The sequence below is a fragment of the Megalops cyprinoides genome, chromosome 9, assembly GCF_013368585.1.
Source record: "Megalops cyprinoides isolate fMegCyp1 chromosome 9, fMegCyp1.pri, whole genome shotgun sequence".
Taxonomy (NCBI): Eukaryota; Metazoa; Chordata; class Actinopteri; order Elopiformes; family Megalopidae; genus Megalops; species Megalops cyprinoides.
This window is the reverse complement of record NC_050591.1, coordinates 36,370,943-36,386,737: the sequence shown is the minus strand read 5'-3', so window position 1 is coordinate 36,386,737 and position 15,795 is coordinate 36,370,943. Positions and strand designations below refer to the sequence as shown.

The 15,795-nt window shown below is 45.1% G+C and overlaps 1 protein-coding gene across 4 annotated transcripts in view; it reads left to right on the top strand.

The window, feature by feature from the left end:
* The window catches only part of cadm1b (cell adhesion molecule 1b), a 285,341-nt gene that overhangs the window by 223,625 nt on the left and 45,921 nt on the right, over positions 1-15,795 (top strand). For all 4 annotated transcript variants that reach the window (XM_036536051.1, XM_036536049.1, XM_036536048.1 and 1 more), the window contains 3 exons: positions 4,430-4,582; positions 6,776-6,913; positions 10,958-11,116. In XM_036536051.1, coding sequence (XP_036391944.1) covers positions 4,430-4,582; positions 6,776-6,913; positions 10,958-11,116 — 450 coding nt within the window. The remainder of the gene's footprint in view (positions 1-4,429; positions 4,583-6,775; positions 6,914-10,957; positions 11,117-15,795) is intronic.

The window sequence follows — 15,795 nt, the reverse complement described above, 5'->3', positions numbered from 1 at the left end:
GCATACATATATACCACCATTTAACAATAAATGGTTATACTGCACACAAAGGTGATGGTTTGTGGAAAAGACAATAGGGTGTTTGGGGGCTGATGAGTGACATTCTGTAATTCTGTCGCTCTGATTCGTGCCTGAGCAAAAAAAAAAAAACAAAAATTACAGCTTCACAGATGTGGACAAAGTACTTTAGACCTCCTGTGGTTTTGTCCACGGGAAGCATAAAATCAGTGTGGTTTTTTTCTGGTTAATAAAACAGTGATGGGCTGCTTAAAGATGGCCAGTCCCATAATCAGAATTGATTGCGGTTATTTAGGACAGAGCTGTCCCCCGGAGCCTTTTCTGTTAAACCTGTTAAAACCATCGGAGCATCGTGTGGAGGAGACCTTGATGAGGGGTAAAGGCAGGCTGGAGAGTCGCTGGCAGGGAATTGACTTCCCTGTTACTGTATTTACAGGTAGCTTCATTGCTGTTGTGAGTTAACTGGGGCGTCTGTCTTTCTTTCAGTGTTTTCTAAGAGATTCCTTAGTGAGGTAGCAAGTCCGCCAGCTCTTTCAGTTCAGATCACTCAAAACAGCGTCTGTTATATAAGTCATTTTAATAGCTTTAATCTGAATCGACCATGTTTAGAAACAAACATGTACATTGTTCATACTAAATTTATGCAATATTTATTTTGTTTTATTCTCCTGTAAGTAGACATTATAGAAGAGATGCTATTGCACGTATGATTCATCAGGTTATATTTTCTATATGTTCTTCAATTTCAAGAGCTCAGCAATAGAGCTTAAATAGAAAATTATATGAAGCACTGCTGAAATACCATTTTATTAACCCACTGGGTGAAATGTAGAAGCAGTGTTAGCACTGGGGTTATATTAGTTCAACTCTGGTATTTTCCCTTTTTTCTTAAAAGTGATGCAAATTGTTTATGGAGAGAAATTGTGTATAAATATGACCTTGTTGTTTGTCTTGGTCTGTCTTGGTTATTGGTTGAATTTTGTGTAATCTCTCAGATTATGAATTGATAATTGATTATGCATCGCCATATGGCCCGTCCCTGCCGTTCGGCTCGTCTCGTGTGTTGTTGTTGCAGCAGTCTCTGTGTTCCTGGATTGCTTCCAGACTTCGAAGCGATTAAAAAAAATCTCTCCTTGTTTTGAGAAACATGGCTGTTAAAAGCCGGTACTCGTGAAATATATTGCTGGGTTTACAGCGGAAACTTGGTCGTCTGCAGAGTTTACTCCGGTGATTTAGGTAGTAGTAGAAGGCGGGGTGTGTATTTTTGACAACGTCTGTGTCCGTAACCGGATTTATTTCTCTGGTTATTGACATGGAATGCTCCTTGTAGGCACGCCTCAGTGCCAATTATGTGTGCGAGAAGCTCTCTATCTCTCTGCCGCTGTTCTTTAAGATGAGAGGGAGGGCATCATCCTCGAACCCAGAGCCAAGGAGACAGAGACTGGGACGTGTCCCACCTGGAGGCCTGACATTATTACTCTGGGTATAACTCATTTGGAAAGCTGCCCAGCTTGGCAACCATTTTTAACACTGTTATCTAATATTATTCTCTTCTTCTGTCTGGCACTTTCTGTGATGTCAGACCTGTCTGAGAGACATGCTGGTGTTTAACATTGTCTGTCTTTTGTCCTCGTTTCTCTTGAACAGTTTTCGCACTAAGGTGTTCTTTTTTTTGTTCGGGGCAAATAGGTGTGGTAAGAAAAGACAAAAAGAAACTATTACGTTTTTGCTGAACATTAATCACAACCAAAAACGATTTGTGAAACCAAAAGAATGGCTTATTATAATAATAATTATAATGTCATTTTTCCCTCTCCCTTTTGAAATTGAATGTTTTATATTTCATCAATTTAAATCTGTACTTTTCAAAATAAAAGCCCTCACTGTAACCCACACTGTTTCACAGAGCAAATGACTTAATGTACCCAGCAGTTGTTGCTGATGGTTTCCTTGAACAGTCTGATCATCTGAGCAGCATTGAAAAACTCGGCCTCCCGCCTCGCTGAGCGGTGTTCTCTCCGCAGGTGCCAGCAGGAAGCGTGGTGCTGTTATTTATGGCTTCAGTCCAGGCAGGAGGCCAATCACGCAGGGGAGGGGGCGGAGCTCAGCTGCCACCGCTGTTACCTGTCGCAGGAAGTCCACTCTGCCACGCCCATGGGTTTTGTGACCTAGTGTTAAACAACAAGCCGCAAAGGCCAGGCTCTCAGTGGGAGACGCTGTCGTGATTGGACCAAAGCGATGCCTTTTATTTATTTATTTATTTATTTATCACCGAATTACCCAGAAAACAGTCGGCAGCCCACGTAACAGACTGTAATTATGCCTGAATGTAACTGGGTTGGTTCTGTTGCAGCCAGTGCGTTTATGTACTTTCAGCTGAATCCTAGACTGTCAGCAGCCTGTCCTCTCTGTCATTATTTCATTGTCTTTGATAATTATTGAGTACAAACCAGGATTTTAATTTTTATTTATTTATTTACTTTATTTATTAAAATAGCACTTTTTGCCTTGTCGGTTTTGGCACTAAAATGTGTCTGTCCATTGGGGCATCCAGATGAAATGGATGGAGGAGAGTAGATGTTCTAGGCTAGGACTGGGGCCTTGCCGTCTTACGGCTGTAAACAGAGTCGTTATCTTCCCAGAATGCATCCTTCTGCTGTCAGATCTTGAGGGGGCCCATTCAGCAGCCCCTTGGACTTTGGCTCCTCCTGTTTCTGTAATGAGTGGCTGTTTCTCATGCCGGTGCTGTTCCCTCCTTTACACCTGACACTGCAGTTATTAGCGGTTTTATAATGATTTAATTATTCCCATCTTTTCCAAATGACTTTTGTCACAACGGATTACGGCCAGGCACCGTCGCCTTGGTTTCTTCCCCTAATCCCCGCGCATTTTTTTTTTTTCAATCAATAAATTGAATTATGTCATTAGCTTTTTAACTGGCCTCTCCCCAACAATGCCATCGCCCCCCCCCCCCCCCCCGCTTCCCTGCCCTGCACTCTAATTAGTCACGCATCCAGCTCATGCGTTGGGTTGAGCACGCGGCACTGCGCCGGAAAATGGCAGCCAGCCAGGGAGACAGCTCCGGTGGCTTTGCTCAGAGCGGGGCATCCAGACCCCGGCAGAGGCCACACCACCCTGGAGGATTCCCATCCCCAAACAGAGCTGAAGCTGAGAGGGGCTGGACTCCCTCGGCTCTCAGACCGGCAGGGTGCACTGACAGCCTGCAGGAAGTGGTGCTGCTGGGACAGGAAGTAGCCAGTGGAAACTGCGACTAAGAGCTTACACTGTTAGAGCAGAACATGAACCCGCCACAGCTGTAAAAAGTCGTTGTTTATTTCCTAAATCATTGTCTTTGTATTAAAATTTAAACAACAGTGGTGGTTTAGATGAGATGGATTATAAAATGCAGGAAGCCTTCTCAGTGTGTTTTTCGCAGCATGAAGGCTTTCATAGGCGGAGCAGATGCGCAACATAACAACTTCTGCCTGCTAAAACAGCCTCTGCTATGCCTACGACCCTCTCTAGTTGAAAGGGAATATCCTTTCATTTTCAGCATGTGCATTTGCCTGATAGACATTTCCTTATCCATTTGTGTTTTTCTTCCTTGATTCGGGGAGGGCAGGAAGCGTTTGCCTGGAAAGATAAAGAGCAGCGCTAACCAGCGGGGACAGAGAACAATCGCATCGGCTTACCACTTACCGTCAGCCAGCGCCTTCCCCTCACCTCGCCTCAGAATCGCTAATGCACTCTAATCATCCCGGCCGGTTTAGTTCTTCTTCTTATTTATTTATTTTTTTAATTTTATTTTTGTCTGTTAGTTCTTTGAACTCCGTGGTGATGCCTTTTAGACAGAGAGTACTAAGAACGCTGATGGAAGGATACTGGAAACTGACCCATCCTTTGTATATAATTCTGAGCACATGCAGCTGGTTCGCAGGTGACCCCCCCCCCCCCCCCGTGAGTGCTCCGCCTCAGCCACGATTCAGTATATCCAGGAGTGCCAGCATCCTTTCATCTCTGCCAGGCGTTTCACACTCAAAACAAACCTTAATGGGCTTATCATTATTCTTGGGGGGAAAAAAAGGCCAAAAAGTATCTATTTTTCCACAGTTCCTCCTCTCATTAAGAAAGCACTAGAACTAAATCTCTGAAGACCTTAAAGTGTGCTGAAGACTCAGCGTTAGAGCTCAGACAGGAACTTTATCCATGAGGGAACAGAAGAGACAGGCTGGGACTGAAATATTGTGCTGGTCAGATGGTGAAGCTGCTCAGCTGGACCTGCTGTGTGTCTTAATGATCGCGGGGTGCGTTATTTTTCTTATCTCAGGGAAGAAAGGGGAGGGAAGAAAAAAATGCAACATTAAATTTTCACAGCTCTGAAATTCATCTTCTCTCTTGTCTGTCCCCTCAGCCTTGAAGGACAGCCGATTCCAGCTGGTCAACTTCTCGGACAACGAGCTGCGGGTTTCTTTGTCCAACGTGTCACTCTCTGACGAGGGGAGATATGTGTGCCAGCTCTACACTGACCCCCCACAGGAGGCCTACGCCGACATCACTGTGCTGGGTATGACCCCCGAAAACACACACACGCACGCACACACACACAAACACACGCACGCACGCACGCACGCACGCACGCACACACACACTCACTCACTCACTCACTCACTCACTCACTCACTCACTCACTCACACACACACACACACACACACACACACACACACACACACACACACACACACACACACACACTCACACACAAATCACTTGCATCTTCCACCTAAGCTGGTTGATCTGGGTTTCTGTCCCATTTCTGTCCCACCCAGTCTCTGTTAGGGCATTTTCACAAGTTCTGATGACTTACCTTACACACATACCCGACACAGCCTTTTGGCTTCTTTCTTTTCTTTTGGCACTCACTCCATCCCACCTGGAGGGGGCAGTCTCACTTCCCTGGAGCACAGGTTAAAAGTATGTGACCTCACTTGGGTCAGGGGTGACTGGAGTTCCTGTTTATATTGGAACACATGGTAGTAGCTGCCATTTGTGGACTGGAGCAGTGCCTTTTATTTTGTTTTGTTTTTTGTTCTTTTCTTCCATTTTTATCCCTTGTACATATTCGCAAATGGATATGTACACCGCACATTACTAAGACGTGTATCTTGCAAAGGTGAAGTGAGGCTGAGTGTAGGTCGTAATGAGGTAGAATGCTAAAGCACTTCCTACTCCACAGTGACCCCTCTAAATGTTTCCCTGACTGAATCTGGTGGGCATTGATCTGTGCAGCAGCATGAGAACTGCAAAGGTGCTGTATTATGGCACCCACATTTCAAGAACTACAATACTGCATCCATAATTTTCACTGTGAGTTCAGTTCGGTCAGTTGCTTTTCCTTTAGTATTCAGCAAACCGCCATCTGTTTAACCCCTGCTGAACAGGCCGCACACCAGCGGGAGTCAAGCACTTGCCCTGACTCCTATTCTCACTGCCATGAAGTGGCCTATATGCACTGCATTGATTTGGCCTCCTTTTCGGCATTAAGTGGACAGGCTGGGTCGGTGGCTCATTACTCCTCAGCAGGCTGTTGAGGTTGAGTGCCCCTGCGTCTGTTGCTGTACCTGCCTCTGGCACCGGCACCTGCAGCGTTTAAAATCCAGCAGGACTGTTGCTTTCGCTGAGCGGTCCAGCAGAGCTTTTCATGTTGTGCAGGCAGTGGAGGTGTACCACGCATTCAGGTGTAACGGGGGCTGAAAAATCAAGTGCAATTTGAGGCAGCCGCGCAATATTTCTTTCCACTCAGGAACCATGGGTAATTGTATAAGCTACTATAAACAACCTGTTTAGAGCAGGAGGAAAAAAAAAACAAACAAACTTGGCGAGGGACAGGTCTCATGGATGTGCGGTTTGAATAGCACTACATGAAGTACCTTCAGAACGAGTACCAAATGGAGAAACAACATTTCTAATGTGGATGCAAATTGCAATTATGTTCTTTAGAAATGCAGAACAAATAATAGCAATAATAAAATTCAACACCAAAATCCAAACAGTGAATGAGTGTATGCACTGTGGGAACTACCAAAAAGAAACATTATTAAACTTTTTTCCCGCTATATTAGTTTCTACAGACGGCCTGTATGACTAAAGACAACTCCTGAAATGCAATGTAAGAGACGCGTATTCTAATCAAGAAGCTGTCTGTCATCTGAGTCTGGTGGTTGGATCTTGCCTTTAGCCATGTTCTAAAGCTCTAAAGTTTGGAACATCAGGGACACGCTGCCAGAATCAGCTGCAGTTCCGCAGAACATCGACAAGAATGGCAGGTCCTGCAATGCCTTCGTGGGTAATTTATCAGGTTACATTACATTGCATTATTGTCATTTACCTATGTAACTCACTCTGGATAAGAGCATCTGGTCACTGACAATAATGTAATTTAGCAGACCCTTTTATCCAGAGCAACCTACATGGGCTGCAGTTCTTACATGCTATGCATTTATACATCTGGATATTTATTGAGGAAATTCTGAGTTAAGTGCCTTGCTGAACTGTACAGCAGCAGGGAATCAAACCAGCCACCTTTCAGTTACAAGCCCTTACCACTATGCTACACTGTTGCCCAGTTCTGGTGTTCACTGATGTGTAATTTCCCAGGTCTTGTGGTGCCCTGATGTGTAATTTATCAGGTTCTGCATTATATTGATGTGTATTTTACCACGGACCTCGCTAATTTCAGCATTGTTTGCTTGATGTCAGTACCACCAGGCAACCCCATCATCGAGGCTCGGGAAGAGATCGTCAGCGAGGGCAACGAGACGGAGATAACATGCACCACCATGGGCGGCAAGCCCGCCTCCAGCATCAGATGGATGAAGGGGGACGAGGAGCTGGAAGGTGGGTTCAAAGACAGCGGCCGCTAACGAACCTGCACAGATTAGCCCAGACTCGTTTCTCTCTCTTTATTTTCATTTTAAAACCCATCATATCCATAAGGCCTCGAGCCCGCCTGAGAACTGTCAGCAAGACAGCGCTGCACTGCTTTGAATTTAACCCCGCTGATCAAGCGATGGCCGAAGGAGCCTGCCGACGGCAGCTCTGTGGAGAGGTGGGTTTTCTGAAGTCCAAATGAGCCGCTGTGATTTGAGCTGGTACTGCTCACCTCCCACACAGCGAGCGCTCCGCGGAGCCCAGCCTGCTGCTGCCGCCGCTGCCGCTGCTCACGGATCCGGCCGTAATGAGCGGCTGATTCTCCTGAGGGTTTTAATCTGCTCGCAAACGCATTTCATCATTAGACAGCAGGGAGGGGCCAGTCGGTGTCCCTCACAGGGACTGCGCAGAGACACAGACCATAAATCTCTCATGCATGCCACCAGACCGCTTACCCTCTGAAGAATGGATGGTGTCTTACGGAGAATATGGTAATAAGTGTAATCATTTCCTCAGGAAAAACACTTTGCCTTTTTTCCCTCTTTTTTTAACACTCCAATTTGTCATTTGATGTTGAATAGCAAATATCAAATAGTAGGAAATATCAAAGGATTACATTGTCAGACAAGGACCCACAGAGTTAGTACAAGTACAAAAAAATTTAAGGCGAGGACAGTTTTCATGCACAGTTTGAAAGTACCGGAGCTTTCCTGTGTTCGGTTAATGGAGTGTGTGGCGATAATGTCTAGTGTGGGTATATTTCTGAGGGGAATGGAGGATGGTTAAATACTGAAAAGAGCCACTGCCTTCTGGGTGTTGTATTTTTAATTAAACATTTTCATCATTCAACCTAATTACACCGCGGGTATTTAGGCTTTTTAAAATAAATATCATTTAAAGGTTATAGCTCCCTAACTTGGGAGGGTAAACACAAGCCAGCCTGCTATGCAAAGTCATTTATTCACACCTTATTTGTTCACTTTTATGCTGCTTATTCTGGGCATGGTTTTGTCCCTCTTTTTCTCCCTCCCTGTGCAAGCCACCTGTGTAAGTCAGCTGAAAGTCACATTTAGAGAAGTCTTCTGTGGCTCAGGTGTTATTCCCTTCTCCTGTTATGAGTGTGCAGGTGTCTGAAGTGGGGCAGGAAAAGGACTCATTTAGTGTAACCCCAGCAATGGAGGCTGGGTCTGTATCTGACCATGCTTTGCCCCCGGGTGACCTTCAGGCACAAGACAGAGCACGCGTGACTGTCTCTCTCACCGCACAGAATAGGACTTCACACCTTGTGCCGAGCTTTCTCGGACAACAGGCAGAGAGAGCTCGGAGACAGAGACGCTGAACTGTTGAAAGGATTTAATTTTCCACGCACATCATTTTAAAATGTGCCACAGCACTCTGCATGTATTTGAAAAAAAAAAATTAAGCAAATGAAAGGATATTGGCTTTGCTGTTTGTGTGTGTGTGCAGGTGTGTGCGTGGCATTAAGAGTTACCTGGACTACCGTTGCCCTTACATATCGGAGTAGAATTAGACTTTTTGAAAGCCTTTTTTTGGAAAGTAATACCATTATGATAGTGGGATTTGTTCTGATAAGTTCACAACAGAAAATAAATGCGTGTGCTTTGCTGATTTTCTCACCCTCTCTATAATGGCTCTGTAATGGCTCCGTCCCCGCAGCAGAGATGAATGATTCCTGCTCACTGATGGACTATATCTTTCATACAGGGTAATTAACAGGATGACAAGCGGACTTTGATCCTTCAAAACTCTCCTTGCAAAGTAAACCAGGAAAAAAAAAAATCAGATTAGAATGTTAGCTATAAATTCTCTGTCTGATGTCACTTCCTCATTATGGCTTAGCAAAACAAGTGGGGCTAAGGATCCCACTGGACAGGCTTTTGCTCAGGGCGACAGTGCACGTATGTGACCACAGGTAAGGCAGCATTATGAGGCATTGCTGTCGTAGCGAATTTAGCAGCTGGGGTGTTTCAGACCCCTTTTGCCTCGGCGGAGGGCACAGTGTCACTGAAGCTTGAAGCACGTCATGGTCTGGGTACTTGATAGATTGGATGGGAAACCAATCAGCTGGTGGTCGTGCTAGTTTCAAAGAAACCAATAAAATGGAACGAGTCAGATAGCACCCATCCATAAATCATTTTAGTCAAACCACCAGGGCTAAGTTTTATCAAAGTTTTCCAAATGAAATCCCCAAGAGCAAACTTCTGTTATAATGGGGGATTAGTCAATGGCATAAGTTGATGGCAACCACAGCATGCAACTTTTCTAATTGATGACACTTTATGATCCCTTCCGGGAGCTGGTTCGGAGAGGTAGAATACCGAGATAAAGCCTCCTCGTGGTGCTAACGTCAGCAGAAGACTTGTGTGTCTCATTCTGCTGGGCTGTTCAGTTTTGTAAGTGAGAGTTTTACATGGGGTGGAGTGTAGGGACTTTGTTGTGTTAAAGAACACAGGGTTGTAAAAATAAGGAAGAGACTTGCTCTATGTCACCGCATTGAAAGTGGCAATATTGATAAAAACTGAAGCACAAGTTGCCTGTGCACAGAATGTTAGTTGGCTATCAGTTTCCTGTTTGTGAGGGCTGAGGACCTCTACGCCTCTGAGCCGCAGATTATTAACAAAGGAAATGACACCTTGAGCCTGGTTATTTTAGTGAAAAGCTGCCATTTGTATGTGGGGCGCGTTTCATCCTGAATGTCAGCAGTGACATTGTGTTCGTCAGCGTATCCTTTCCCCCTTCACCTCAGCCTGCCAAGGCTCACAATGTTGGCTTTAATTAAAAATTAATTAGTATATTCCGTCGCCGGAAACTTGCCTCATTAGAAACTGAAAACATTAGGAAGCACATTGAGAAATGTTTCATTAGGCTGCGCCTCCATAAACCAAAAGGGAAAAAAATGTCAACTGCGTTACCAGCCCCATCAGCACATCAGGATCATGAAATACATAACCTTGGTATAAAAATTTTAGCAATTATCCTCTTCACTCCAACAATTTTCTACTTTTTAAAACACCCAGTTCACATACTGTTCTTGGCAAAAAAACTGCCTTTAACTATCATGCAGTCTGGATTTGTAATTTGTTACAAAAACAGTTCAAGCTAGATTATTTCGTTTCTCTGAATAAGCGTATTTCACGCAGTAGGGGGCTGAGCAATGTACATGTCGCAGACTTTATTGAGACATTATTTCCTGCTCTTCTCGTCGTGTTTTCCGTATTAGTCATCCCTCTGCTGTTCTCAGCCCACAAAGGAAAAAGTACCTTAAGGAGACTGAGAATGGAGGTGACCCCGGAACCGGCAAGGGCATCGTAATTACTGAGGAATGTCACCCTTTTCAGCTGCGAGGGTGCTGTGTGCATTTTAGCCACACAATGCCTAGCAGAAGCCTTTGTGTTCTCCGCGCTTAGTGACACTGAAGGAAGAGGAACGCGTCCAACTTGGTGAGTAGAGATGGAGTGATTACAGTCCGCAACCTCTGACCTGGACTGTAGGTGCGCTATCACGCTCCCCGCTGCCAGAGTCTGGCGGCAATGGGCCGGGGGCAGCAGTGGGGTGTCAGCTGATGTGCTTAAGAGTGTAAGAAAGTTCAATGAGGAGTACAGTCCTCTCAGAACATCTACTTATGGACCATCGTTTTGCCTGTAGTTCAGAGGGCATGTGGCATTCTTTCAGGACGGTTGTGTTGAACGCTCCACGGATAAATAGCTGATCTGTCTGTTTTGGCCATTGTGCAAAGTAGCATCAGTGGTGGTTGTGACCACAGTGGTATGGTGTCACTTCAGACCAATCCAGAGTCATGGTTCAGTTCATAGTTCTCTCTTGGGGAGTCTGACACCACTATAGTTTTTCGTGAAACCTCATGTCGGCTTTTGATCAGCTGTTTCAGGGAGTCTTCTTTTTCTTTTAATGATGCAACACAGAAGCAGCCTTTTGCAGTGATATTTCTCCGCAGTGCTCTTTACTGACGCTGATGATGTCATTTCCTGCCAGGCGAGCTGACGGTGGAGGAGACGTATGACAGGATGTACACCGTCACCAGCAGACTCACGTTGACCGTCACCAAGGAGGACGACGGCATTCCTGTGGTCTGCATTGTGGACCATCCAGCGGTCAAGGACTTCCAGGCACAGAAATACCTGGAGGTTCAATGTGAGTGTCATCTGGGCTCTGGGGGGGGGGGGGGGGGGGGGGTGTTTACATTACAGCCTCAGCGGTCTGCGGTCATGCTCCGGACCCCAACCTGAAGCTTGAACCAGTGCTTCTGTCTCTGAACACAGATGACTGCATTGAGTAGCTGAGCTTGTTTAACTCAAACCCTGCTTAAGGTTAATCCATTTATGCACTGGTAACTGAAATACATAATCTGCCTCTCACTCTGTGATTCGAGATGTGTAACAGCTGTACTGTCATCCCCTGTGACCAGGATCTGAGGGGTTAAAATGGGGAGAGAGAATGTTGAGCTGTGGTCAAATTGAAAATGCTATTCCTTATATAAATGTATTGATCCAGGGGAAAAAAAGAAGCTAAATACCCAACTGTACATTTCCTGGCAAGTCAGGGAAAAGGTTGACCTACCCTTTTGCGATCTTTGCGGCATATTCATTTATTCTGAAAGAAGCACGCTTTTCGTCTGACCTTTCTCGATAAAAGACAGGAAGGATCAGCTCAAGCGCAGCGGCTTGACATTTTGGCAATCTTGGATTAAGGCGGATAAAAAAGAAAACATTTACTGTACTGTTAAATTATTGGCCGTAAATTCATAGCGGTGCCTGTCTGCGCCCATTGAAGCTGTTTCGGGGAAGGCATTGTCTGCCTGCCTGATGCATCAGAAAGTACGCTGCCATAACAACAAAGCAGACCACGTTAAAAGCTCCCAGCCACTGGTGGTTTAATGGAGTTTCTTTTTCAGCAGAAGAAGAGAGAGGGAGAGGGGAAAAAGTTGTGTCTGTTAAACGGGGCTGGAAATATTGATGGCCGTGTGTTGTCATGAGCTGCTGCCTCTCGCCGCTTTATCACACCGTACGTGCACGCAGTCGTTCAGCTATTTCGCCGAACATTCAGCGCTTAAGTGCTAATGAGACAGCTAAACTAGACAGCAATTATACAGACTGGCTTGCATGCAAGAAAGTTGGCATCCTCCCAAGGTATGAATGTAAACAAGTAAACCAAACGTGTTGCATTTTAACCATATAAATAAAACATGAACGCTCTGAGAATGAAGGTGACTGGCGGGGAGTAAGAAAATATGCATTTAACGTTTATTTAGCGCCTGGAGTGTCGAGTGTTTCACGGTGACTGAGGAGCAGAGTGCCCCAGTGATCTCATGGAAAGGCAGGCTTGCACGGGCGTCAGATCCCCCCCTTGAAAGCAAGGCCGCCAGCTTTCCAAGGCAACACATTATATGGCATTATACCGTGAGCCGCCTGTCTTTGAGGGAAAAACGGCTGGGGCCCCAAGCAGGTGCAGTTCAGATAGATGGACAATATTCAGCCTTGTCTGTCGACCTGAAAGGTCAATGTGGAGCATACTGCGGGGGCAGCCTGTTGACGTGTTTAGAGACCGGTGCAGCAAGGGGTCATTATTATGTCAATACTAACGAAATAAAAGGCTATTAAGCTCGACCTCACACAGGTTATCTTTTCAGTGGGTCTAAGTGCCTGCATTTACCTTGCATTTAACCATTTGCAGTTGACCTAAATATCTTTTCCGTTCTAACGTAAGAACGTTATGTTTACCTTTTACGTACAGTCATAAATATTTGATCATTTTCTAATTGCCTCCTTTCCCCGGTGCTCCCTGTTGACTCGCACTCCAACAGTCTTCAAGTCGCCCCTCGTGAGAATTTCTAATTAAACCAGAAATTAGAAACACATTACCACCCAGTCATGACTAACAACAGTCAGTTACACTCCTCGCTGGAGTGGCACAATTGTACAGAATGCGAAATTGCTGGAAGGTGAAGTGACATGCTTCATCCATCACTGGGATCTATGGTAGGAAGCAGGGGGCGGGAGACGCCTGCACTGCATAGACCAAGCCAGAGCACATGCGGGTTTCAACCCCCCGGGGTTCAGCAGTTGTACTCTTAATCAAGGCAATTTGTCTCGGTTAATCAAGTGAAAACCCAATATACTGCGCGCACGATATGAAATTGTTAGATAATCGAGTCACCTTAAAGGCATCTCTCAATGCAAAAAAAAAGGGGGTGGTGTTTGAATGCAGTCTGTTTAAGGTGCTGATAGTCACTCATCGTTGAGCAGGCTTCTTTATCAGATGCAGACTGAAAAACAGATTGGTTGAACTTGGTTGAGCATTCAGGTACTTAAAACCTGAAGCTCCTTGGCAGTGGCAGTACAGGTAAGCAGGGGGGTGTCTGTTTGGCAGGGTGGGGCTTCACACACTCCTTTATGAAGTTCTGCATCAGAGAAATTTCCACAGCTTCAAAGCTTTTACTCTTTTTTTTTTTACTGCTTTTCTCAATTTGTAGATTAAGTGGATGTTTTATGTCTCATTTTGGTTTAAATTGAGTGGATTTTCAGGTCTGTCATTTGGAAAACATTTTGATGTGAAAATTGTGTCTCCCTGCAACATGTTATGGAAGGAATCAGATAATGGAACAACAGCACACACATGCTGCAAGAATGCTTAAGACAGGGCTGGCAGCTCTGAAGAAGCAGAGCAATTTAGCAGAGTCTATTTAAAAGTCATTCCGCTACCAGTCATTGCTGGCGTTCTGGCTGTGATGAGCTCATTAAAGCTGCGAAGCAGTGGGTGGTGCGGGTGGCAAGACCTCACCTGGGATCCAGGGGAGGAGACACAAGAGGTGCACAGGTGATTCCCCCCTCTGCGATCTTCATCTTCATTACCTCCCTGCAGCTCCTCCCAAAACGAGAGCGGGAACATTGCACACAAACACAGCTGAATAAAACCTCGGCTTAATGCCGGTCTGCAGCGGATGCAGTGAGGGTGGATATTTGCTGCACTAGCTGGTCTGTAAAATAACTCACTGTCTGATGTTAGCTAGCCGTGCTAAATCTTGATGTTTTACTGTGAAGGAAACAGTTTCCATTGAAATTCAGACCACAAGCAGGAAGTTCCATTATGTTGTTTATCAAGTTACGTTTGAAAGCGCTGGGTAATATGATTATATATGAGCTAGAGAGTAAAAGACGAACTTGTTTACATCTGAAAACACGCCATTTCTTATTAGATGAATCTAATCACAATGCTTATTGTTTTGTCACTATTTTAAACATTTTCAATCTTACCAAGCCAAACCGGAATATTGTAACAGGAAAAAATGTATACTGAAGAACAACAAAATTGCTTATTTTTCATGCAAAATAAAAGAAAAAAGTGGTCGTTAAAGGTAGTTTCTATTCTCTGGAGAGAAAAAAACGTCATTTTAAGAAAAGTCTTTTGTGGGGTGTTCTTCTTTTTTATTTATAGGAAATTATTATGATTACTTGAAATTATTATGATAAATTTGCATGGCTTCAGAAATTCTCTGTGTGTTCTCTGTGTTCTGGAATGGAAAACGTGGCCTTTGACTGCGTGCGTTTGCCAAGGTGTGGGGGGTGAAACGGGAAGAGAGAGATTTCAAGCAGAAAATATTCCTTAACTACATTCCTGCACTTTGCCGACTCCCACACGCCCCCTCCATAAAACTCATTAAATACCAAAAAACCCAACTGAAAGGAGCAGGGCTCTTGTCTCTCCTTTATATCGGTGTGCATCACATAATGATGTGCCATGCATAGCTAGTTCCCCCTTTTAATCACACACAAATTACATTACATTAAAGCCTGAATGTATTTCCCATCACATCCCACACATGGTAATATTGTCCCGCTAATCATAACTGTGCAAAAGATTAAAGTGAGGCTTTTTATCTTTTTACACACTATTAATGTTGATGTCTTACATCATGTAAACAGTCTCTCTTTGGTCAAACTTTCAGTGCATTTATTAAGGTTAATTTGCAGGCGTCCTCACTCAGGGCAGCTGATATACCTTAAATGATTTTTTTTTTTTTTTTTGTCTCCATGCAGTCATTACATTACTGTAATTTAGCAGACGCTCTTATCCAGAGCAGCTTACACAGGTTACAATCTTTACATGTTATCCATTTATACAGCTGGATATTTACTGAGGCAATTCTGAATTAAGCACCTTGCCCAATGGTACAGTGGCAGTACCCCAGCAGGGACTCAAACCAGCAACCTTCCGGTTATGAGCCCTGCTCCTCGTCACTTTGCCACACATCAAGCAGCTCACATCTGTGGGCATTACAGTGAGGTAACCAGCCACAGCCAGAGTGTAGGCCTCACTGGGAGATACACGGCAGCCATTTTGCTTCAGAATGCAAAAGCAGGCCCGTCCCGATTCACAAACCCGGATACTTTACTGAAGCGATCCAGGTGGAATTAAGTTTTCTAAAGGGCAGTGCCTCGCCTGGGTGGCCCGCCGCCTCAGTGCCTCACTGCACCACCAGCCGTCTGAAATCAAAGTCGACCGTCACAGGAGCAGAGAGTTAGCGGCTTAGCGGAACGTCCTTGGGACACAGGGATAGCGCTCTGTGGAGCCACCCACCGAGCAGGCCAGGCAGAATCGGCTCAACCCTCTGCCCGTTGCAGGGGTCAGGAAAGCCTGCAGCGGGTGAGCGTTTCAGCTGCAGGGGGCAGGGGTGTAGCCGCTGGCCCGTAAAGGTTAGCTTTGAGTGCACTGGGTGAGCAGGGTGTTGACATACTGATTTTTAAGAGGAAACCAGACAGATAGAACCAGTCCATTTCATGGTGGTGAGTAGTTTGATCCTGTCTCTGCATGAC